This window comes from Carassius auratus, chromosome 43 (genome assembly GCF_003368295.1).
Source record: "Carassius auratus strain Wakin chromosome 43, ASM336829v1, whole genome shotgun sequence".
NCBI classification, from domain to species: domain Eukaryota; kingdom Metazoa; phylum Chordata; class Actinopteri; order Cypriniformes; family Cyprinidae; genus Carassius; species Carassius auratus.
The window spans coordinates 3,193,722-3,221,167 of NC_039285.1; the positions used below are offsets into that span (position 1 = coordinate 3,193,722).

Here is a 27,446-nt window from a genome sequence, read left to right on the forward strand (position 1 = left end):
AGATTTTTAAAGTTTAATGTACCGTTATGTAGAATAGGATTTTTGACCTGATTTCATGGTGGACAGGGCCTCCAAGAATAATGCTGATAAAAAAAGTTGCATCTGGTTAGGACACTATGTAAAATACAATTGCGGGTTGCAATGATAAAACACAAAGCCTTATATCAGATGAAGATGATAGTTTACACTCTTTAAAATAAAGGCTAATTATTGGCATCTATGGTTCCATAAAGAACCTTTAAAATCCAATGAACCTTTTCACTGCACAAAAGGTTCTTATATAGTGGAAATGGTTCTTTAGATGTTTAAAAATGATAATTTTTATATTCAGTAAAAGCTTATTTTAACTATGAAAACCCCCTTTTGGAACCTTATTTTTCCCATTCACATGATCTCATTCACATTATCTTCTCTTTCATGTAAAAATAAGCATTTAGAATAATTTGAAAAAAAAATGTAAGTGAGAGACAGAAAGCACAACAATATTATGCGAATACTTTATTATCAATGTGTGAATGGTGTTAGCTTTTCATCTGGATATTAATAGTATATGAAAACTATACACCAAAACCTGGCTCTTCCTATTTTTGCTTTATAAATTTTCAAATTGGTATTGAAAGATTCTTTATATATATATATATATATATATATATATATATATATATATATATATATATATATATATATATATATATATATATATAAATAAGCCAAAGTGCATTTCCCGTTTTTTTCCTCTTGTCCATGTACACATTGCACCATACATAAATAATTACATCGTAAAAATGACTCCAGTATTTACAAGTATAATATATATTTCTTATAATATATAAAACTTTATATTAAATCTAAGTAGATGATATTTGGGATAGTCTGTGGAGTCCAAAAGTCTCTCAACACAATTGAGTCCATGTGTGTATGTGTTATCTGTGGTTGTTGAGGAGGATTTCGAGCCAGCATGGGCAGGAAGTGATGAACTGGCGGGAGTAACAAGGGCCCCAGCCCTTGGCGAAGCTGATGCGCACACTGTTCGGGTCATACGGTCCGTCTAGCAGCTCGGACTCTGCCCCCTGCCTGAGCATGGACGAGCGTTCGTAGTCGAACACTTTGATGGAGTAGCCGGGCATTACCTTGCGCACCACCAAACTACGGCTCCCCGGTACGTCCAGGGTAGGTGAGTTGACAAAGATGGGGTGCTGGCTGCGGTTGTAGGCCCAGACTCCATCTGGCTCTTTGCTGAGGAGCAAGCCAAAGCCGATCTTGCCGCGTGTCCGCTGCACGGTGCTGCTGCGCTGGTCCAGGCTCAGCTGGCCGAGGCAGAAGCCTGTGCCTTGAGGTAGGTCATAAAAAATGCTGACAGCGGGCTGGTACACCGTGTAGAGGCGGCCCACCCGTGTCCGATGCTCCCAGTATGCCACGTTACACCAATGACTCTGCTTGGGGGCGTCAGGTGACAGACTGGCATCTGAAACGAGAAAAGAGAATGGGTCAGTCATAAGATTTTCCCATTATATTGCAATGCAAACAAACTGAAAACATTTGCTGGTTAGAAAGATGCCTGGACAAGGAATATTATGTGGAGTTGAATGCTGTACTGCTATGTGCTGCCTCAAGAGGGCACTACTTCAAAACTTAATTCATTAGTTATTTATTTGTATACTGAATGCAAAAGAAAGCCTGAAGGTGGAAAATTGTAAAAAAAAAAATTAAACAAATTATTATATGACATAAAGAAATACTTTAGTATACCTGCAATGCACACATACAGAACAATAAAACACTCTCTGATTCACCTCATTTAATTCACCTTCCTGTCTTGGGAGTCTGTCTGCGGACTTCATTCAGTGCCAAACCCTAAGTGAGTTACAACTCCCTCAATACGTGTCTATCTCAGCCGCACACATTCTTAAGTGTTTCCAAGCACAATGCGCCATGCATTGTGTGCATTTCTGCCTGCTCTTTCTTGAACCGGGGAGAAAGTATTTGTGGAAAGGGTATATGGAAAAGCTATGAGCTCATATCCGGCGACAAGTCCCTCCCCCGTCTCTATTCTCCTCCACATTCCTGTGTGTGTGGTGGTGGGGGTGGGGGGGGGGTGATGGTGGTGATGGCTTGGGTGGAGAGGGAGCTTCCCCTCCCTGCAGCTCCCACTTTGGGCCTCGGGACAGCTTTCAGCTCCCTGACAACTTAGCACAAGCTTGTGACCCCCTGACCCCTCAGGCTTCATGCTATCAGCTCAGATTAACTTGCACATTGAGTAATGCCATTATTTTGCTCCTGAGAGTCTATTGACAGGGAGATTTTAAGGGCCAGGTCTATAGTCCCTGTTCATTTTTTGCAGTGGTCAAACTTTCAGGGTCGAACAAATGCCCAGTCAATCCAAAAAATGAAACTTTTAGAATCATCTACTCACCCTCATGTCATTCTATGCCTGTATGCTGTACGTTTTTGGGTGATTAAGAATCTTTATTAACCTTTTCTTCATTCAGCAACAGTTCGCAGTGACCAAGGCTGTCATGCTCCATTCAGGACTTGTGCACTATATTTCCAGTCTTCTGAAGCCATACAATATTAGCAATGTACGGAAATTTTGACAAACGTAAAAATTAGATTTTTTCAGTTTCGGCTGAAATAGTTTTGAAGGGGCATAAGGATCATTCATCATTAGTAATCACTTCTTCAATAATGCATTTTGTTTGTCAGAATCTACTTCATGCACACAATGTGGATAAGCCACAATGGGTAAACTTGACCATTACCAATGCTATAGCAGCAAGTAAAATGTGTTCAGATGAAAAATCGAGATGTGGTGCATTGCAAAAAAAAACTTGACTGGCTTTAACTAATTTAACTACTTAAACCTTATTTATTAGTTGTCAACATCAATAATATTACTCATCAATTACATGATGTTACTGGTTCTTGCCTGGTGTCCAAATGCCATAGTGCCACACGAACAAACCCAGAAACACACTTAAAAACACTTCTCATTTCTGAAACAGCCCCTTGCGCTGGGCCCCAGCATGTTAACATTACAGAATTCCTTACATCCTCTTTGAGCTTGCAAGGTGGTTTTCTGCCTGAATGGTCTAATTAAACCATTGCACTGGCTGTTTTGATCTAAAAACACTTCATGGAGAATAAAGTGAATACATCATAATAATAGTGAAGATTGTGTCTTGCAGATTTTTCTCCATAAAGCATCAATGTAAAGCCAGTAGCTCTATGTTAGGTCAACAGAAAGGATACAGGAAGACATGCTTCCAGTAATGCCGCATAATGAGGGCTGAATTTGAACTTATACCTAAATCAAGGAGATGCAAAAAAAATGAAACAATGCGGCAGGAAGTTTCACATGGCTGTTTAACATAGAAGTGCTGTGATATGATTAATGCCCCCGTTTCAATGCGAGTGAAAGGGAGAGAGACACAGAAAGTGGGTGGTTGAGTCTGCGCTGCCTGTTCTGTGGGCTTAAACAGAGGTGCAAAGATTAAAGGTTAATAATCTATTTAATGTTTAGCTTGGGAGCGAACAATGCTCAGCCCAGAGACCGGCCCTTTTCCTGAGGGTGTTGTGCATGTGTGTTCATGTGTTTTAAGTATATTAGAGCTGAAGAGAACATCAGCCAATGTTTTTGTTTGAGCGAGGAGTGTGTGTTTTGGCTGTTCTTGCCTGAGCTGTGCCGTGTGAGTGTGAGTGTGTGTCAGTGGGAAAGGAGACGGGGAAGGAAGAGAACAAATCGGGCAAACTCATTAGAATCTTAGAACTCAAAACCAGCCAGTGCCATCTCTTTGTTTTTCAGATGTACTCTTCTGTTACACTCCCTGTTGAAAAATAGACCTGGTAGACCTCCCTGGACCGACAACAAATCACCTACCAGTGTTCAAACCAGCTTAAGATATTCAAGCTGTTTTTTGGAATATGAAATATTGAATATATATATATATATATATATATATATATATATATATATATATATATATATATATATATATATATATATATATATATATATATATATATATATATATAATTATTATTATTATTATTATTATTTTAAACTAAAACTAAACTTATTTCTAAAAAGAAATTTTTTTAACCCTACTGGAAAACTAGGAACTGATAGCTTACATTTACATATATTATATATATTGCATTTCATTTTCACACGTTATATAAATGACAAAATATAGATATATGTATATATTTTAAACTATTTATTGCATTGAGTTTAACATTTTATTTTTACTCCAATGGCAAATTTAGGTGTACATACAAATATTTACTTAATCTCTTGCATACAATGAATGAATAAGTACAGTATATATAATTAAATTTATGTATATAAAGTTGACATTTAAGTAATTTAGCTATTTTATTATTTATTATCGTACACATTTTCTTCAGTAAAAATATAATATTGAAAATATCCAACCAACTAGAAACTATCTTCCAAAACAGCTGCCATGACTGAAGTTGAATTTTGCTTGCTAAATATTCATATTACACAATATCTGTCATCTCTGCATCATTCTGTGCTTCAACAGGTCATTTATCTTCACACTTCAACTCAAAAAAACGAATTGGCCCTTGACAGAACGTTAAATGATTGCACCGCATGGCAGTGTGTTTGTTTGCGTGTGCGTGCATGTGTTCAGGTATAGGGGCTGGAAAATGCACATCAGCAAGCGCACAACAAGCAGGATACAGAGTTCCTGTCTCCCCCTTCCCTGGAGGCCTCACTCATGAGTCAGTGAAGAGCCTCTGACAAGCCGCCAGAGCTGGAAATACAGTCTTAGTCAGACCTGGACAGACAGACAGACGGACGGCACCGAGGCTCTAATCACAGCCAATGATGGTACTTTCGTATAATAAACCTCATTTAGGCTATCAGCTGTAGCGAGTTGGTGTTAGTTCAAAGACGGTGGAAATCTACACTCATGTACCTTAATGACTCAGCAACAGTTTAGTTAACAACACTTAAGCGCTGTGGGCCCATCACTTTGAGTACAGATAATAACATCAGACTAAATGCCTCCGAATTCTTCCGTCTTTCTCTCTCTTTCGACGCACCAGGACACACTTCACGAGGGGTGGAAGACAAAAGCTGGGAGCAATTATGCCTCTCTGCATTCATTTAACCTCAGCACCTTTCAACAGCTCGATTTGCCCATTAGAAAGGTAGAGTATGTTATTATTGTTATTATATTCTCAAAGCTGTCTCCGGCAGTGTCAATCTCTTTGGAGACGCACGCTGTCGGAGGCTTCGAGGTGACGGCGATGTCAGACCCCTTCACAAGCTCAGCTGGGACGACTGGAAAACACACAGATCCACAAACACGCTGTTGTGCGCTGTAACACATGAAAACCACAGGGTTGAAAACAATCAAATACATTCTGTGCACAGCCCATAGGTGCAAAATTTGATGAAAACCCACCAGTTGCTTGAGGAAAAGATTATATTAGAGTAGTAAATCGCTTAAAGGAAAGCAAACATGGCCAGCTGAGATCAAACACCAGCGAGGGCCTTGTTGACTTACAAAGCAAGAGCTTAAGGAGGCCAAGAGACTAAAGGTTACTTTGTCAGAAGGCTAAAGTCTTTTATTTAGTCCCCATTCTGTTTTCAAACAAATGCCAGCCCTTTTTACAAAGCTTGAAATGAACAAAACACGCACACACGCTCGGCTAGACAGCCACAAAGGTATTTCCTTTGAAATTCAGAGCTTGGACATAATACTCTGGTGGACGTGCTGCTCGATCAGTAAGGTAAACATGCAATTCACAGTCTGTTCCCAGGCCAGACGGTCTCATTCACATCAAAGAACAAAAACAGTCTATGTTGGACTGGGCGGAATTGTGATATATATACAGTGTGCGGACATCAGTGGGCAGGACTGTTTTTGCATTATTTACACGTGCAACGAAGAAACGTGGAGTAATGGGAAAAATACAGAGTGGGATGTGCCCCAAACAAGTCAAGACGAGGAATAACGTGTAATTAAGGGGTGTCGTTAGGCACAATTGTTTGGTTGTTTACGGTTGCCAAGCAACTGTGCAAGGATTCAACTGATGTGCAGTCACAGTCATGTGTACATTAACTATTTTACAATGCTTTAAATATGGTGAAATATAGTTATTATCTTTTTAGTTTTACTGTTTTGAGTACTATTTTTAAATTCTGAACCCAAGTGTCCAGAGCTAGTTTTGGATTGATGCCAGATTTTTTTATATATATTGACAAAAATGAGATGAAGTTAATTTAAATTGTAAAGTTATAGGATTATTTTGTTTCATGTTTGGGGTCGATTTATTAAAGACATTTTTTTATATATTACAGAAATTAATACTTTTCAGAAACTTTTATTCTGCAAGGATGCGTTTAATTGATCAAAAGTAAAAAAATATTTATAATGTTGAATGATTTCTGAAGGTTCATGTGACACTGAAGACTGGAGCTTTGCCGTCGAGGGAATAATTGACATTTCAAAATATATTAACATAAAAAATTGTTATTTTATATTGCAATATTATTTCACAATATTTTTTATCAAATAAATGCAGCCTCGGTGAGCATAAGAGACTTCTTTTCAAAATTATAAATATATTAAATGATTAAATGTGCACCTGTTTAAACACCTGTTTATAGCAGGTGCTTAGTGATTAAGAAATAAAGTGCGTTAAACTGTTTAATGTATTTATCCCATTGTGTTTAGGCAGTGCATTATAAGCAAAGACAACAGGAATGGTATAAAATGAATTATGCATGAAAAAATGTGGACCAAACGTTTTACATCATATTGTATTTCAAACAACGTCTCGCGTTACATTTTTGCAGATGCACAGGAGCGAGATTGCATGTAAGGTGGAGTGACTAAAAGAAAAAGTGATTTGGTGAATCTGAACACACACACACACACACCCCATCTTCCACACCAAAAAAAAAAGAAAAAAAAGAAAAGTGAGTTGAGTTGAGTTGAGGTAATTAACTCTGAGTACACAAAAGGGGGGGGTTGATTTCAATGCCAATACTACGTGATTAACCACTAATGCTTTTAAAAGCACCATGCAGGGAGGAGAAAAGGCAAGAAAAGAACCGCCTCGGGGTAAACACACGTCCATAGAGCTCTGGGCAGATCCAGAGCAAGTGAAAGATCGAGAGGAAAAACAGCAGCTTGTCATCTGTTCCCACCAAACTACAGGCCCACATCCCTGTCTTTTTCATCCCCTCTAATCCAGGGAATTCTGAAAAGATGAACTCATTCCTCCACAGCACTCCTGCCAGACCCTTTAACCAGAGAGGGAAAGAGACGAGAGAGAGAGAGAGTGAGGGACACTGTTGCTTTGGAAATAATGTGATCCTAACATTCATGGCAGTGAAGCTTTCTTGAATTGAACTGAACTGAGAATGAGTGAGAGAGAGAGAGAGAGATGGAGAGGGAGGGAATGGAGGGGGAGTCTGAGTCTCTTATCCTGTGCCAAGGATTAGATTCCCTCCAGCTATTAGACTGTACCACTGTGCTGACAGGCGGAGGGGGAGAAAGACAGAGGGTGTTTATGTGAGCAGGAGAAACAGAACGAGAGAGCACAGTGAAGTTTTATGGTGGACAGAATTCATCTTTTGACGCCACTCCTGACAGGCCTGGGCATTCTTCTTCTCACTTGGGTCAGAGAGGGAAGCTGGAATTACGGTTGCCTGGACTGAGGGAAAAAGTGAAACATAACAAACAATACCGCCGTACTTCCCTCCCTCCGGCCTCTCTTTGGTACAGCTCTGATTTTTTAGACAACTATCACTACAGGGGGACTTACAACACACTAACGGGCCACATTTAGGCTGGCGTCTGTACTATCTCTGCCATCAAAGACTGCTTTATCAGCCAGACGCACTAACTGGGGCGGCACTCTCACACAGATGGGTTTCTTTCTCTTTGACCCGCTCTCCTTTTCTTCCCTTTACTTCATTAATTTTTTAATTTTTTGTAAGTTTTTACAGTTTTCTAAGGCTCCTTATTTCCATTGCTGGGCTATTAAGGCAGCAAAAGTGAAATCAATGGAATCATGCTAAGAGAATAACTCTATACCATTTCTGTAAGAGGGAACTATTGGATTAAAAACACCAGGAAAACATGGGAGTTTTCTGGCTGCTTTAAAGTCACCTATATGCTAGTGTTAATTTCACTTTAAGCAGATATACATATTTAAAATACACTCTTCTTTCTTTCAGGAAAACAGAAACAGAAATGCTGACTGCACTATATCAAATTTAGCCCAATTGAATGTTTTTTAGAATAAGAAGCCAAGAAGCAAATCATTGTTCATGCCTGAGACATGACTAAAGCCAACTGGCTAACTTGAGCTAATATGAATATGGCTAATATATATATATAATCATTCCACAACACTAATATATAAATACACACACACACAATCATATATTTTCATCTGTAATATGGTGCAATGCTCAACTCCAAAAAACCACACTGCAAATAAACAACTGTGACACAACAGGTCTAGACATAAATGAAATGCTGTAAACATAATTTTTCATGATTAGTTAATTGCAGCAACCACAATTATATTAATTATTTAATAACTTGTGCAGCCCTATATTTAAGCCAAAAATGGGTTATGCACTCTTTCATAAAAATGCAGATAAACAGAATTCACAGGCAAAATTTACAAAGTGCATGCAGATTGCACTGCAAATAGCAAGCGTGTATTTTAAACCCTTCACTATGGCTCAATAGTGTTAATGACGACTTGGTCAAATGTGCGTAAGATTCACACCTCAGACCCATATAAAGCACAGCTTAGCTAGTCAGATTCACTGACGACTGCTGCTGCCCTGCCTCTCAGGATTCCTTAACACTCACTAGTGTTGACATTTCAACACATGGGCCATCTGAGTCCAGAGTATGCGGTCTCCCCAGGTCAGATCTCTAAGCCTCTGCCATGATTTCCACAGCTGAGTCAAACGGTGAGAAGACCCACAGATTTGTGTACTGATCTCCACGGGTGAGACTTAGCCAGAAGGACTAGGGGATCCAAATTGAATTCCTTTACCATGAGAACAGACAGGCCAGTGTGAAGGACAAAATCCCAGAAATACAGACCATCTACTGCTTGATCGCAACATCACACTGTTTCTGCTTCTATATGGGAATGTGGGATAGAATATTTGTTCGTGTTTGAGAATGAATGTTTAGCACTTTCAAGGTGCAAATAGCAGATTAAAAGTGATTCTGCACAGTATTTAAAGTAACACAGTTGAAACTGCTGAGGTTTACCGTTTTGCAACTTTTCCTTTTCCATCAGTCTTCGTACATGATGAAACTATAGAAGTGAAGAGTCTAGTTTTAAAAAGGAATATAGAAACTCTTTGGTCATTTTTGAGCGAGATGCTAATGGTCTAATCAGATTCAATGATCTATGCTAAGCTAAACTAAAAGTGCTACCGCCAGACCCGGAGATCGACTGAATGGATTCGAAAACGATAAAACTCAACTGTTTAACTCTAAGGGAATTGGAAAATGAACAAAAAAGTGGAGTGCTCCTTTAAGAAGTCATGAAATTGTTCATTACTTATGCCAGAAAGATCTGATAAACTATGAAACCCTTTCACTAAGTACATATCTGTCATTTAGTCAACACTTTTATCCAAAGCAAATTACAGTTAACTTATTATGGGGACATTCCAAAATCTTGAAGTTAAAATCGTAGAAAGTTTACACCACTCTGTAAAAATCAACTCAAACAAATCAAACAATACTACTCTGCCTATATTTTCACTGGATGAACCACAATAAATAAATATCTAAATATTTCTAATATTTGATTTTTTTATTTTTATTATTATTACTTATTTATTTCAACAGTAGCTCAAAAGAATACAACTAACAGAGTTAAAACCAATCCCAATTTTGATGGAAAGCACTGGCACACAATTATTTATGATCAGTCAGTCTCACATTTTGAAATGTATTTGAAGACATATTCAAAACAGCAGAATTCACAACAATGCCAATAGAGACAACCAAATGAGTATGTTGCAAGACAAATGCATGATCAATGAACATAACATACTGATCCCCAGCAGTGATCCAATAGGGCATATGAAAATCACAATCCCATTTTTTCAAGACTTTTTTCCACTGCTTCCAGTGCCATCCTTATAGTTATTCAAGGAATAAAGATAAAAAGGGACATCTATTATTCAAGCGATTATGATCTGTTAAGTGTAACTTATCAGAAATCCAGACTTTGATCGCTGCAAATATTGCTGTCATAAAAGATATTAGCCTCACATTAATGGGAAATGGCCTCTGGTAGCTGAATGTTACACAGCAGGTACGGTTTCAGAGCAGGAAGCCAGGCCAGTGGTTGAGACAGTTCTTGATCTTTAATTTGAAGGTTAATTTAAGGCGAAAGCTGTGTATTTGGATACAGCTCATCTGCAAGGTGATGGACACGTACTCAGCTCAGATGATGGCATACTATTGATCGGTCCAATGGATCATAAACACTCAAGTGAATGCATCCTGACAGCCATGTCTTCGCCTTCTGTTTCAGTCACAAAAGCTTGAAGTCATGGAAGTGCTGGGTAGCTACACAGCTGCTTTCTAACACAAAGCAAATTGTTTATGTTCCCCCATTAAAAATGCACTAGCAAGCACTTCTGTCAGCATCGATGAAAGGACAGTGTAATGCTCTAATACAGCAATATTAAATTAACAGGTTTTAATGTAAGTTACCTAAATATATTAAGAGTTTTACAAATATAAAATGAGTATTGGTGTTTATCACTATGTGCTGTTTCATAAGTGCATATAAATAAAATGTAAATTATTTAATTAGTCATTCCTGCGTTATTTTTTTTATTTTTTTGAAAAACAATATTTTTTATTAGAATTCACATTTTTAAAAGGATTATTTTAGAACAGCTTGTTAGGTAGGAAAGAGACGAAGCAAGAGAGACAAAGACACAGAAAGACTGAAATAGACAAGGACCATTGACATAACCTTGAGGCACACCAGTACCATATACTTTAATAAACACCCCCCTACCCCCCCTCCGAGACATGTTTACCTCAAAATACCACTAAAATCCATTATATACCCCACAATAAGCAGAACTGAATAGGCTTGTTTGCTGTGGGTTTTCCAAGTCCTCAATAAGGGTCACTGAGGTATGGCATGAACTCCCCATTGAGGACTGTAATTGAATTTAGAAATAGAGACCAAACTCTGGACACAGAGCAAATATGTTCAGTTAGAGCAGATCAACTTAGTGTTCCTCTTGCTCTCCGGTGCTTACAAATCCCGTTTTGTGTCTCTGAGGGAGTCTTTTATTCCATGCTTAGATTGACCAACAGGGCAAACTAAAACAGGTACAGTCTGCTTTGTCATACCACTAATCACATCAGAGAATGTGCTGTGGCTAAGTGAGTGAAAGAGTGAGTGATTGCAGTTTGATCGCCAGGCCTGTCTTTCTTGCCATATCTCTATCTCTCTTTCCTTATCTGTTTTGCAGTCATTAGCGTGAGGATCAAGGGCTCTTAAATGTTAAGAAAAACAGACAGCTTATTCTTTAGTCACTAGAATAAGCAGACTATTTTGCAATACCTGGGTACTACTTGGTGAGATATTTTTTAAGTGTTGAAGAGTCCAAAATTAATTAGATGTCTGCCAAAAGCAACTGAATTGAGATTGTTTTTTATTTTTTAGATAAGAGTCGTTTAACTTCTGTGAGTGCCATACTTGTTATTCTGAATAATATTTCCATAATTTTGAGCAGAAAACACAAGGGGGGAAAAACTCTCCTCACAGAGTTCTGTAAAAATCAGAAAATATGCCAGTGCCAATATAAGTTAGCCTGACAAGTGTGCACTGCCTTCAACACCTTTGATTGTGGCACCCATTTCTAAAAACAAGAGAACATCATCACTGCTTGGCCAAACTTGTGGAAGAAAAAAGAAAAAAAAAGAAAGAAACAAAATTGAGAAATGACACATTAAAATGTAAAAAATAAAAAATGCTTTGTGACAAATGTATCCAGTGTGAGAATAACATTATGTCAGAATTTTTTTCACACCTAGATGTACACAAAACTGAAAGAAGTAATTCCCCTGAAAATCAAAAAAAAAGGGAAAAAAGAAAAAAAAGAATGATGGTGAGTAAACCTGAGTGAATTAAACATTTAAAGACTAGTGCTCCATTATCCCCCACATATTTTGTCTGTTTCTTCATGCACGCTCTGTGTCTCTCTCTTAATGAAGGTTAACTTGGGGATGTTGGACTCCATGGGCCCCTGCAGTTAATCCACACAGTGCATTCTGCAGGCCAGAGGAATGCGTTGGCTCTCCCAGTTTTAAAAATACTGACTGCCATAGGTCCCTACACAACTGTCAATGTTCCTCTGGGGAGGAAGGGGGAAAACATTCTTCACTTTATTTTAGCTGGGCAATCAAACCACTGGCCTAAATCACTGCTTGTCCATTCTGGTGCCAGGCGCAGGAATTTATTATTACCGAGGATCCTAAACTGGTCAGGAAATAAAAAAGGCTTTTGCATCTACTGCCACCTTTTTTCCCGGCTACACTCTGGGCACAGGCCAGCTGAGACCAAAAGCAAAAGCTTTTACGGTGATGGTCACTGAACGGAGTATTGTTCCCCCTTCCGCAGCCTTGAGAGGAGGCTTGCTAAAACACTAAACTAACAGTTGGACATTCCATACATTTTTAATGGCATGGCTGCCTCTTTATTTGTTTCCCTAACCCCGTGGCCTGGACTGAATGAATGGCTCTATTGGAGGAGGCAGGCAGGCGCAGCGGCGTGTTGGGTGGAGGGAGAAGAGAGATGGACTGCCCCAGCCTTCCCAGTGCACATTGCAGGACTCAGTAACTCACTCATTACTGGTGGGGGTGGGCTCAGAGAGGAAATTATTACCTGCACAAATGGTCTCCATTTTTATGCAAACTATACTCTCTTTTGAAATGGACAGGCACATTGACATATATTGGATGATAAATAAGCATGCTTTATTTCACAGTGAAAATAAAATTAAATATGAATGCATTCTGGTGCTTTCAGTTGATGTCTAAATTCACATTTGAACAACAGAATATGCCTGGCTGAAATTAAAGTCACACTCAAAAGAAAGAGCTCTTATCATACTGCCGATAGTGACTCAAGCAGTCATTCTTGATTTGGTGAAATGCATGACTGATATCACAAAAATACAGCAAATACATTCTCTGGAGAAACAACATCTCTGCTTTTCCAAAATGCTTCACATCTTGAAATATTTACATCAGTCAAACAATGTGGTGAAAAACAAAATCTAATGGAATTCAATATCCCTAAAATCCAAGTCCAATTCCTCAGTGAGATGACCAAGATGTCTACGCTCACACAAATAAACCTACTGACAAAAACAAAAACATGATACAGTCTCAGCGAGACGTAAACAAATATGCATACTGTATTTTTTTCTGAATCTATTGTGAGCTACAACAGAGGTGGGTGACTAATTCAGCGATGTGCTCTTGGCTGATGAGCATTTGTTTGCTTTGTTTATGTGTGTTATGTAAAGGGAAGAGGAAGTCAATCATTCAGGACAGGAACACACGCTCAAGGAAAGCTATATGGTATAGACATGACGGCACGGTACTGCCTGTGTTATATTTACATGCTGTGCATCTCTCTGCAAAAAAAAAAAAAAAAAAAAACACGAAACACAACTTGAATTCAAATTAATGCCATACAGACAGACATATACAAATGGACATCCTAACCTATCACCTCCGGCCCGCTGGGCTTCTCTTCAACATTCCTCAGCTTCCCCCGGCCGTCAAAGGGGTAGTTGAGCAGCCCCTGTGCTACAAAACCCAGGCAAGTTTTTTAAAACAGGATGTTTGGCTGAGGCCTCCTTCCCCTCAAATAAACAATCCGCAGAACCTTAATTTTTGGAGGCAGGGTGGAAGTACTCCAGTCACATTATTTCCACATCCCGTATCCTGGAGCACTTGGGGCCCTGGGGGAGTGTTGGGCAGGCTCTGGGGCTGCGGTGGAAACCTGAGGCCCCGTGCCAGGCAATGGGAATAAGGGAGAGGGAGAAAAAAGATAAAATGAGGGAAAGAGCAAGAGAGGGATAGATACTGAGGCTCAGTGAAGTGAAGGAATATGAGGGGGAGGGCAAATTGGGTGGCCCATGCACTGTCCACACCACTGTGGCTCATTTTCCACTGGCATAGCAACACTGTTACAGATACATGACAGCATGTGCGTGTGTGGGACTGTTCTGTCTTTTTGTAATATTGACTGGCATGGGTTTTTAGGAAAGAGAGTGGAAAAGAATAGCTCAAATTGAAACCGTCCCAATGCTGAGCTGTTAGACTCTTAAAGTTATATAACTCATCATTCGTAGTTGTGCTGTACATGCCATAATACAGCTGATGTCACCCCTATAAACCTAGTTTACCTCAGTGACGGACAAAATACAGTGTAGTTAAAGTCTTCACATTGCATACTAAATATACCAAATGTCTGTGATCTTTCTCATGATCACTGGTTTAAAGGAAAAATGTTGCCCTAATTGATTCACCCGCATGTCATGAACATGATGGGAAGATTAAATCAATGTTATTTTAATATTATTTAGATACTTTTACAGTTATACTTTTTTTTTTTATTATCTTTTATATTTTCATTTTAAGTGAACTTTTTAGGAATTCAGAATTATTATTGTTTTGTTTTTGTTTTTACCTAAAATGTTTTATTTAGTTGCTAACGCAGCATTTCTAATTTTGGTTTAGTTTTAGTTTAAGTAATGACAACACCAGTTTGAACATGCAAAAGTAAAAAAAAAAAAAGGTAATAGTTTTTTGCCAATTTTTCTGGTATGATGCCATGATGCTTTTTTGGAGCTTGACTGTTCCTGGTCACTACTTCTTCTCATTGTATAAAAAAGATCAGCAGATTTGTTTTGTTCTTCTAAGTAATACATTTTTGGCATGATATGAGGGTAAATAAAAGATGGCAGATTTAAGAATTGACAACGAAAATAATTTGAAACTCTAGATATTTTCAAAAGTCTAGATATTTTCAGGCATGTGCGAGCCAGCTAATAAATTGAAGGGAAGACATCACATGCCTTTTTAAGGCTGTTCAAAATCTATGGATGCAATCAAATCAGTGGTAATCAGCACACCGTCACATGCTTTGATTACTTTGTTTAATTGTTGGCCAACCAGATGCCCTTTTCATACATTGTAGAAATTAGGTCAGATCAGACCTAGACAGACTGGCATGTGTGTACTGCTGCCAGTATATATGAAAAAAAAAAGTCTGTTTGTGATTTTCTGATAGGGAGAGTATGTGATTATGCATGTATCAGACTATCAGACTATCAAAACACTGGCCTGTAAGACGGCAGTTTTATGAAAACAAAGACAAGAAGCTTTAGTATCAGTACTGGGATCAACCAGCGGCTCCTTGTGCAAGCAATGCTACCTGTTTAGATCAGTTCGGATTCAGTACCTTTCATACTTCATGACGCATACCCTTTTTCCACAGAAACTGTGCAGATCAGTAGATCTCTGAATTTTCCCACATTTCCATTTGAGCTGAGAATCAATGATAACTGAATATGTTTCTACATAACCAACTCACAATCCAATTTAGCACATTGTAGTGTTTGTTTATTATTATTTTTTAATATATAACATATTATAAACATTTCATATTTCAATTTACATACAAAGTATTTAAATTACTTCAGATGGGTAAAGATAAATGTCTTGGAATTAGTCCAGTGAATGAGCATCTTGCCACATATTCAGATAATAATGGGATTGATCTAGTTTCTCACCATCAAATTTTGTGTTTTTAGTCGTTCTTAAATTTAAAACTGGAGACATTGGAGATTGGAGACATTATCCCACACCCTGGCTTCTGATGTTACGGGTATACTGTTTAAAACAACCAGCTTTAATGGGCTAAGCGGAGCTAGAATAGATCCAGAATGGACACCAACACCAGTTACCAACACTAACACTCTGTTGATGGAAAAAGGGGTTTGGTTAACAGTCAAATACTGATTTGTTTGGTAAAGTTGAATGAGACTGTCACTGCATTCCATTTTTAAGACATACAGCACCGATAGGCCACACATAGGGATGCCAGCCTGGCTGTGGTCTACTCCCCCAAAACAGAGAGGCCAGTGTAAATATCACAAAGCACCAGGAATGAACCCAGAGTAAAATTACAGACTACCAAACCATTCTTCTATACCTGACTGAACCTTTCCTCCGCCTCAGGCCAAAACAGCACTTGATGAACCTAACTGAACAGCCATCTGACCGCCTTTCCTACATTCTCAAGGAAAATAAACGCAACATACAAAACACAATGGCACCACAGGGTTCCTCAGTGGGACGTGGAGTCTCTCTCGCAGTGATGACACAACTACAGTAAGTTCTCACTGTGATTGTCTCAGTGTTAGAACCCACACGCGTGAAAACACATTGGATTTGCTTCCTTTTCCTCATATGGTGACAAATTCCAGGGGGCTTACCAGGGTGCATCTCTCAGCTGTAACACATCTATGGCTGGTCAGAGAATGATTTATAAACAGCCACTGTTTTCTGCAGCGCTGCCGGCTTTCCATTCCACATCTGTCAGATCCCTCATCATAAAGACTAATAATCACTGGAAAAACAATTCTACTGCTCTGAAGCAGGGACGTGCGTCATTCAGAATCCAATTGAGATCTTTAAATTCCAATTCAACTGCTGAATTACTATTAAAGTAGAGTTTAAATGTATTGAAATGGATATGGATATTAAATGAAACAACTTGCTTGTAAGATAGATAGATAGATAGATAGATATGCTTGTGAACCCAAAGATCACAAAAACCCCAATACAGAGAGCAAACACAAACTCACATGCATCCAGTTATAAGGGAAGCAATGAGACCTACTTCAAAGAACATAATTCTGATCCCCACACGGTCACAACAAGGAGCGGGGAAACAGGTGGGCTGCATTACAAACCAGTCACAGCTACAGAATGTGAGTGGAACCACACGCGCACACACAGTTTTTACAGACACACATGTAGCACATCACGACCACATGTTTCGACGGCCAGGCTTTGAAAACATAGTGAACTCTTAATCAATAGCTGTGTGCTGACACAGTGTAGACATAAACTGACAAACACATTTGCTTTTAAACGAGAAACTGCGGTTGAAACGCCAAATTATAGACATCCAGATAAAAACAACACAAACAGACATGTACCCAAACACGGGAGCGCAGACATCTCAGACACCAACACAAACACATAGAAATGCAAATATTCAGATAAATATTCCAGGGCTTGCAAAAAAATGAAAAATAAATAAATAAAAAAAACATGCAAAAATGATAAAATACATGCAGAAAACCTAACAGAAACTCAAAAAAGATTTGAGCTGAAAATCCTAACGCAGTGTGCTTCAAACAAACTCAGTGAGGCTGCAAGACGTTAAAGATCTATTACATGAATAGCCTCAGATCTCGAGCGTCCACCGACTGTCTTTCAAACCAAGCAGCCAATTTCTCTAAAATCTCTCCCTTGGGCGGCAAGGAGTTTTCATAAGACTCATTGAGATGTGTTCTGTTACTATTGTCAAACAGAGTGGATGAGTGTTCAGAACAGGAGTTACACTCGTCCAGGGGGCTGCAATCTGCTCCGCTCCCACATTTGGTCCCCCGGCTTCACTTTCAAGAGCTTTACCAGTTCCTGCATGTGGGTGGGGTGGGATAAGGAACTCGGGGTGGGTGGATGGCCATGTGTATGAATGCTTTTAGATTTTAGATCCGTTTCCTTTCTTTCTTTACAGGTAGCATAAAGGAAAGGGATGAAATTCCATAGGTGGCCCACTCCAAATCTACATACCTTATGTTTGGTGATTTGGAGAGGGACACCTATGGAATTTTAACAATTTCAGCTACAGGCATTTGGAGAATTGTCAGTTCAATGCTTCACACCAATAAGCCGTACTGAAAAAGACCTACATATGATGTGTTTTGGATGCTTAAAGGGACAGTTCACCCAAAAATGAAAATTATGTCATTAATGACTCACACTCATGCCGTTCCAAGCCCGTAAGCCCTCCGTTCATCTTTTTCATAATTTTCATTTTTTGGTGAACTAACCCTTTAACTTGTAAGATTTCCTTGTATGGAGACACTGTATTCAAATTCTTAAATTTTCATATTTAAAATCTCATTTTTTATTATTCTAAGTGAATTTAGGCATCACAACCTTATAATGTATGAATGATTAATATTTATTTCCTAAAGACATTGAAGAGTGTAAACAGTACAACTGATTTAGCCATCATAATATTATAATGTGTGTAAAAAAAAAAAAGTTTTTATTACAATTATGAACCTACAGGCAAGTCATGGTTCACACGAACCCAATCCAGAGAAAAAAATCTAAGCAAGCATTTGAAACATCATTTGTTTGCACAAGGAGTGTCGCCAGCCTGTGAAGTGGTGGTGACAGGGTGCATGAAGCCATAAGCTCAGGTAGCTCCTTCTGGGAAAGGGGGTGGTTTGACCCTCTCTCTTTGAATGCTATTTCTAGCGCTGCAAAAAAAGGCCTTAGCCTTTTTGTCTCTGCGGCCATGATCCTACGCATGCATGGTCTGGTTCCAGTTTTATGAGAGAAGCATGTTGATTTCATTCCATAAGAGGGGAGTGTTTAATCTCAAATCATGACACAAGACTGTTTCTCCTCTTTTCTCTCAGTGTGGCCCTTTCACAGCAACGGAAAAAAGCCTACTCCGGTCAAGATAAAGCTGTAAAAGCTGATATGTGCGTTTGTATGTGCGTGTTCCGATATGCGCTATTGTGTGCAAAGCGTATAACGTGACTCGGTGTGGTCGAGTGTGTGTATCCCTGCGAGCTTGGATCTTATTACAGTTTGATCCCACTCAAATATTTCTGAAAGAAAACAGAGGAGGGGAGGCAGGCTCTATGGCCAGCCAACACGGCCCACTGAACCTCTGCTGGGCTCACAATGAGAGCTTTATCTCGACCGCACTCTCTCCACTCCTAATGGCCTTTAATGAGGAGGAGCAAAGACCAACATAAAAACCAAATTACCTGCAAAGTTTGCTCGTTTATTCAAACACACTCCATAGGAACCTGCAGAACTTAGGACAGCGGAAGGTATGCCTTGCTGTTTACTTTGCATTTTAGACTTTTACTGAGCACTTAACCCCTTCCTGGCCCTTCAAACGCATGCAAAACTATGTCACTGGAATATTCCTGCCAAACTTTGAGATTTGTCTGACGACTAAAATGGAAAACAGCTTCTGCATGCTCAATGCTCTCTTTTGCAAAAACAGGGGAAAATGTAAATATCTGGTGCAAGGTCACCATCACAAGCATTTGTTTGAACAAAGATGTTACCACATGAGCTCTCCGGGACTGGAAATAACAGCAACAAGACTGACAATGGTATCACAGGCCATGCTGACACAAAGATTTAAAACAGAGCAGAACATTTCAGAGCAGAAATATTTAAAATGAGAAAATTCACCTGAGAATTCCCCTTGGGTGACATTAGGCGAGCTGGCAGCCTCTGTTTCAGTGTAAGACAGTGTGGAATCTGACAGATCTGAGGAGATAAAGGATGTCATCTGGTTAGAGTTCGTTAGTTAGTTACATTGATTACACTGATTTCTGAAGGACCATATGACACTGAAAATTCACCTTTGCCATCAAAGGAAATAAAAAAAATTAAATAATAATACTTTTCATCAGATAAATGCAGCCTTGGTGAGCATAAGAGATTTAATTCTAAATAAATAAATCTTACCGACCCCAAACATTATTTATTTATTTTTTATTTATTTGTTTACATATAAATATTATTGGTTCTGGTATCAACAGCTGATATGTTGATATTGAGCCAATTTTAGAAATAAATAAATGAGTTATCAGGCTGAGTTGCAAACCACCAAAGCATCAGTTCCAGACAGTACCCAACTCTCCACCCCACCTACTGTCAACAATGTGACCGATGTTGAGCTACGGTACTGAGAGGATATCCCAGCCCAGTGCCAGGCCCCAGCAACCCTCACAACAGACAGGGCCAAGCCTAGGCCGGCTCCAGATTGGCATGCTGAAAATGGGCCTGCCGGATACTGGCTGCAGCCTCAACTGGCTCTCAGTTGGTCACTGTGCCTAATTGCCACCATTAAAATTCTTCACGTTGTTCTACTTTTTTTGCTTCCCCTTTGGCTCTCCGTAAAGCCAGAGATTCAACCAGTGGGTGCCAACTGATGGCACTGACTTATTTTGGCCAGGTTATTTTTTTACACAGATTATTTTATTAAATTTGTCAGTAAATGATCACTCATCATCTGTTCCCTCAGAATGTGCATGTACATTATCATATTTACATTGACATTATTAAGCAATTAGCGCATGTCTTTGAAACTTACCCAGTGGCTTGTGTTCTTCGCTGGGGGAAAGTCTTGAGTATGGAGGAGGGGGTGACTCTAAAAAAGAACAGCAATATTATTACAATTGGAATAGAAAAACATGGGGAAATGAAATATAGATACATTGCTTTATCTGGACAGACTAGGTTGGGTCTGTGGCTCACAAAAAAAGCAATATGTTAATGACAAAACACAATGTAGTCGATATGTACTGTGGGTATAGAAAAGAGTCACCCTCCTTTGAAATAATCACATTTTGTTGCTTTGCAGCCTGAAATGAAGACAGACACAATTTTTGTTTATCCAGCTGTATTTACTCAGTGCAACTTATAACATCCAAGTGAAAGATATAATACCAATATGTCATTAAAACAAATAATAATAAAAAAACAATCACTGAGTTGGAAAAAGGATCAACCTCCTCATAAATGACTAGTAACCTTAACCTCAATCAGATCACTTTCTCAATGGCATACAAAGCTGTTTGACTTTCAGCTGTAATCATTTTTATTAGCTCAGCATGAAAATAACTTTCCTGCAGTATTTCAGTCCTTGGTAGTGCAACTGAAGCAAACAATCAACTACGGGTGAAATAGGCACTGTCAAAAGATCTCTGGGATAAAGTTTTGGACAGGCACAAGTCAGAGGATGGATACAAAAACTGTCAAAAGCTTTATCAGTGCCTAGAAGCACAGTGAAGTCTATGATGGATGAAAGAGACAGGAGGACAATGGTCAAAGAGGCTCCCTAGAGGCCTACAGCAACTCTGAAGCAGTTGCAGGAATTTATGACAGAGTGGTCATTGTGTGCATGTAACAACAATATCACAAATTCTCCACAAATTTAGCTTGTATGGGAGGGTAGGAAGAAAAAAGCCACTCCTCCAGAAAGGCCATATGCAGTCGCGACCAAAACAAAATGCACCTTGAAGATACTGAGGCAAATGAGACCAACGCCAACACCAAATGATAGAAATCCAATACAGCTAAACATCCAAATAACAGAATTCCTACAGTAAAGCATGGAGGTGGTAATATTCTCTGCAGCAGGGACTGGAGCACTTGTCAGGATAGAAGGGAAAATGGATGGGACAGATAAATATGCTGCAAATTTAACTGAACTTCAGCAGTTCTGCAAAGTAGAACTGGCAAGTTTTGCAAAGTCTAGATGTGTAAAGTTAGAGACATATCTAAACAGACTAAAGGCTGTAATTAAAGGGGTCATATTATGCTTTTTTTAAGATCATTATTTTGTGTATTTGTTATAACAGAATATGTTGACATGCTTTTATGTTCAAAAACACATTATTTTTAAAATACTGTACGTTATTGTAGATCCTCTATGCCCTGCCTCACTCAAACGCAACGTTTTTTTCAAAGTCCCTCCTTCCGACACAAGCGCATTCTGCTCTGATTGGCTAACTGACCCAGTGCATAGTGATTGGCCAAACACCAAGCACTCGTCAGAAATGTAACTCCCCTTTCCATAATCGTAATCTTCATCTTTCAAAATAAATGTAAAGACAGTTAATACATTTCCTTAGTTTTACCATCAGTTCAAGCCCGAAAGGGGAACAGATTCGCGTGAAAGACACAAGTGATAAAGCTTGTATGCGTTTGCTGTACCCAAGCCATGGACTGACTCCACTGTGTGACCCTGTCTCTCTCTCTCTCTCTCTCTCTCTCTTTCTCTATCTCTCTCTCTCTCACTTCACACACACAACCACACACATGCAACACGCAAAACTCTGCATTTGTATATTCAACAGCAAATTCTTAAACTAATAACAAAACATACTTACAGTAGCTAATTCAGAAGCGCCAGATTGTCATAGCAAAATCAGAATTACCGCCTCTCTTAGGTTCACAAAATGGTCATCCATAAAATGCATTGCTGTTCTGTTGTAAGTAATCGTAAAGATTCCTAAATGTCTCTACTTTTGGAAGGCCAAATAAAGTTTTGCTTTCTCCTATATACACAGATCACCTGCCTGACATGGCTGCTTCAACATTAACTGTAGTTACTGAAATCACTCCTTCTTTCTTTGCGTGAACAATTGGGCGGCATTACACAAATATTTCCACATAGTGACGTAGACGTGTGGAATGTTTGAACGTGCCGTTTTGGGGGGGGGGGGGGGGCAGAGTAATAAATTTGATAGAGAATATCTCGGGATTTGAGACTTTAGTCTTTGCAACTTTACAGATCTTCATGTATCAAGAGTTTGTAACACTTCAAAGAGAAAGGAAAAATTCAAATCGCATCATATGACCCCTTTAAAGCAATTTTTTTCCCTTTTTTTTCAATAGGTTGCAATGAGTAAATACAACTGCATAAAATTTCAGGCTGCAAAGCAACAAAATTTGATTATTTCAAAGGGGGGATGATTCTTTTCTATGCACACTGTAATATCTTAACTACAGCACTGTAGAAAATGTATGTATACTGTAGGTCCTTATGGTATCTGTTACACAGAACTGAACAGAAAGTTCCCAATTACTGCAAAATTCTAATGCCAGCCATTTACATAGTTCTACACTTTTACTTCTTGCAGATTCAGTTCTTGCAGATTCAGTTGTATAATATTTTTACTGATTATATACTGATCTGAGATATCAATGAGACCGTACTTCTCCTAGTTCTGGTTGACAAATTTTTCCATGTTTGAGACCATTACAGAGTGAATTATTATTATTATTTTTTTTCTCTCAAAATCATTGTAAAAAAAAAAGGTTCCATCTTGGTCTGGTTATTTGCTATACAGGCATGTTAGCTCAACATGTTGTGACAAATATTTGAGTTTAAAAACCAAAATCTAAAATAATAGCAGCTCACTTTAATACTTACATTTTCTATTGAGTTTGTAAGCTAACAAAACACCAAATACCTTTTTTAAATAGTAGATAAAAACTCCTTGGATTAAAAACAATTAGCATTGATTTTTTGGTAAGCATATGTCATGAAAATATTTTAAACATCCACATAAACAATAATAGTGAGTTTAACATATTTATTTTAAATAAATTGTTATATATATATACACAAACATTTTATTTGTTATCAATCAAAAAATCTAGTCTAGTACAAAATTAAAATTTCGAGGACATAAATGAAAAAAGTCTTGGGACAAGTAATGACCTCGCCTTTTGCTCGTGGGGGGGGGGGGGGTGTAAAAGCATAACGTGGACTGTCTCTTTAAGAGTGGCGGCAGTAATTGCCAGGATCCTAAACTCAGTCACTCAGATACACAGAGAGTCAGTCTGGCGCCAGTTGTATGCAAACTGTATATTACCGCCACTCCTTCACCTAAATAGCATGAGGGGTCCTCCTTAGGAAAGAAAAATCGACTTTTAAAGCGCAACTTGAAACTGATATCATTTCAAAGCTATAAAGTCTGGCAAAAAGGAAGCGCGTTTTGTCATAGTAGGCTAAATACTAAAATAATGGCATCTTAATTTATAGCTACAACAAAACTAAACAAAAGTAGGCTATCGCTAAACACTGATAAACAAATCCATTAGTGAAAGAAAGTTTCATTGTAAGCCCTTTATACACTGAAATGTTTGCTCAAAGAGTTTTGCGTGATTATGCGCTCAAACTAGGCAAGCTCTCGAGATTAGGTTTTCTCGCTTTAATGTCGTTGGTTAAAATTAACCTTGAAAAAAAAACGTCAAAACCATTGATTGGAGATTGAAGATTGAGAGGGCTCTGTTGTTCAATAGAATGAAAAAAAAAAACATCTTCATGGCATGGAGATACGCTTGAGCGCCTGTGAGCTATGTGTGTCTCTACAGAGATCAGAGGGGAGAGAGAGGGGCTGCTGTCTCCCTCAAGCGTCTCTGCTCTGAGAAACTCCAATAAAACTCCGAGCAAAGAGTGTAATTGTTAGTTTGAAGCCTTTGATTTAAAGTTATCTCTTAATATGCGAGGATTTATAATGGAAAAACTGATGTATAGGTTGCCAAGTGCCCCAGGTCGCCAGTGTCCTCCTCACATAGCATATGAATGCTAGGAATTCTAATCGTAACGTTAGTCCATCAATCTGTGGAATTTTAACGAGTTAATGTGCTCGTTTGAGTTGTTCGTGACTAAATATATCACAATAACATCCGAAATTTAGAAACGAAGTATTGGCGATTATGAGACATTACGTGAGAGAAAAGAAGCCAGCGGATGGCTATTATTACTAATGATTTGACTAAGGAAAAGATCGGAATGAAAACGTAACCTATTTGCTTTCTTTAAAAAAGCTTGTAGCCTACTTATTTTAGATCTTTAAGGCCACACAGCCAGTGTCTCCATAAAGTCAGACTCCAATTAATTTATCTAAATCAAATAAATATAACTGTCCTAATCATATTTCGATTTGAGACAATCATTTGGAGAATAACCCATGTAGCCATCCCAGCAGATAATTAATAGGCTAAACTAAGCATAATTTGACCAAGGTCACACGTTGTCTATTGCCAATTCAGAAACCTGCATTAACATTTTTTTTAAAACGTGTATATGCAATTTTTGTGTTTGTATTTTACTTAAAGTTTCCTTGATAATAGGGTAACAACTGTAATGGCAAATTATGAAGTAGGCCTAGTAGAAAATAAAAACAGAACAGTATAAAGAGCTGTTGTGCAAATCGCTATTCTTTAAGTCACTTATATAATTAGGCCTACTTAAGATATTTAAAGCAATTAAGCATTTTTTGCTTACATTTTACGAAGAACTGTATTTATTTTCCCACTTGAGTTGGCTATCAATTGGAAATTATTCTTTGCTAGGCTATTGCACACATTTTATCAATGGGTATATAGTAGCCTAACCTATACCGATATCAATCACTGTAACAACAGAGCTTCAGTGCATCTGTTAGGGGAACCCTGAGGAAAGCCCTTCGCCATAGAAGCAGGTTGAAAGTGAAGCCTAACGATGAGAAAATCTAGTCAGTTTAGGTTTTAGACACATCAGTCAATGTTTGCTTACCTGGCCCACAGAGTCGGCTATAATGATATGGATTGCAGCACACTACCGGACCGTCCTGAGCTCCGAAACTCTTGCACTCACAGAGCGCTTTAAGCTGGGCCGTGTGCTGCAGGTCTGACCACCGGTAAAGCTTACAGATGAACAGCTGTGGAGGAGCCATGTGGCCGCCTAAACGCAACTCGGCCCGCGATACCATCACACAGTCGCTCGGCATCCCTCCTTTGGACTCCACGGCTTCCAACAAAGTATCCAAGGTTTTCTCCTTTAGCCTTTTTAATAGCGAATAGGTGGCGGTCTTGAGCTCCTGCTCCATGACGGAGCGAGGTTTCGTGTCCTGACTCTCAAGTGGACCGGGGTCCCGAGAAGAACCAATGTTCCTCAGCACGAACTGACATGAGCCTGGCTCCGGACTTGTAGATCCAGAATGATGGTCCCGATCTTTAAATAAACAGCAAGTGACTGTTCTGCTATCGCTGTCCTGCACAGACCGAGGGCTTCCCACCCTACACACCGTACCCCCATCTTGGTCCAAAACGCCCCCTGAGGTGCCACCACCGCTGCTTGCAGTGGGACTCCTCGTGCACATTTCCCCATAGTCCACGCCAGGCGAACCGCTCGGGGTCATCGGTCTGAACTCCGTCTTGGGAATTTTCTCTGGGTTGGAGCCAAGCAGATCGTCTCGAGACCCCTCGCCGCTCTTGCCATATCCATCGCCCCCCTCTTTATCTGGAATCAAACGGCTTCTCCAGAGTCGCCGCACAAGACCTGAGCGTTTCGTCCTGAACATACGACAACTTGGAACTCTAGATGAGTTATTTACGTTCAGATCGTAACGATTTGAAACTATTTCTGAGCTCGTGCAACATTAATGTTGGCCGAATGCCGTGCAGCGCGTGCACAGCCGAGCACCGTATATTGGTGGCAAACCCACATTAGTATTGAAGGCACAATGTTATATTGCATTAAAAAAAACATCAAGCAACCGTGAGGCTAAATAGAAACGTATTCATTTTTGAAGAACGCTGTCAAGTAGCCTTACATGTGAACAATGTTTGGAAAGTGGAGCTACAGTGCGATACGTTTTAGTTTTTAAATGCACTACGGGTTTGCACTAGCAAAAGACATTTGTGGCCAAAAATCCTATGCAAAAAGATACACCAGTCGCACAATGTTTTCGGACTTTGAAATATTCAAATCCACTTTTCAACAGAGGGTCTGGTGACATGAATGAAGCTGCTCCTCGGCGAATAAAATCCACAGACAATTCCTCACAGAATTCACCATTCCGGTTGTATTCCAGCGCACTCTCTTTTTTTTGTGATCCCAAAATATCCTTGTGCGCGTACTGGGGTCAGAAAAGCAACAATCCGTGGACTTATAGTATGTTCCTGGTTCCGTTCAGACCTGGTCAGACTGCAACTCAGATCTCTCTCTCTTTCTCCGTTTCTCTCCCCTTTTCCTTTTTTTCTTCTTCCCCTGTCACACACACATACGCACACACACAGGGCCCCCGAGGAGAGCGATGGAGCCATTGGCTGACTACCATCATGTGCTAGTCTAGACACTTTGGCGGCTCTGAGCTGCACTGATTGTTGCGCAAACAAGGTTTCAAGTTTCTTAACTCTTAAAGGCGTAACATCCATCTATTTCTTTTCTCATCATATATCCTAACTAAGATGACTGTTTATTCTAAGCAGAGGAAGAACTGCGAGTAAATTAGAACGAATGTAAAAATCCGAAAATTATTTAACAATCATTTGCAAGAAGATGTCAGTTCAGCTTTACTCTGGTCATAATTTTATTCCTAGTTTTATGGGTTTTCGAGAGTCTACAACGTACTTTAATTACTTACTATTGTTTCTTTATTTTCTATTTTATCTTTTAGGCTACAAAAGATAGGCTTTATCTAATAAGTTATATGCATAATAACTTTTAACAGCAACTGCATTGCATACTATAAC

General features: G+C 39.0%; 1 protein-coding gene across 1 annotated transcript; it reads right to left on the bottom strand.

Annotated features, from left to right (window-relative positions):
- Positions 1–694: 694 nt before the first annotated feature.
- On the bottom strand, positions 695–26,993 carry LOC113061449 (mothers against decapentaplegic homolog 6-like). The gene is made up of 4 exons (XM_026230570.1): positions 25,486–26,993; positions 20,506–20,562; positions 19,599–19,676; positions 695–1,465 (listed from the first exon to the last, which is right to left on the bottom strand). The coding sequence occupies exons 1-4, from the start codon at positions 26,270–26,272 to the stop codon at positions 924–926; spliced, it is 1,464 nt and encodes a 487-aa protein (XP_026086355.1). The 5' UTR covers positions 26,273–26,993; the 3' UTR covers positions 695–923.
- Between the last annotated feature and the right edge of the window lie 453 nt (positions 26,994–27,446).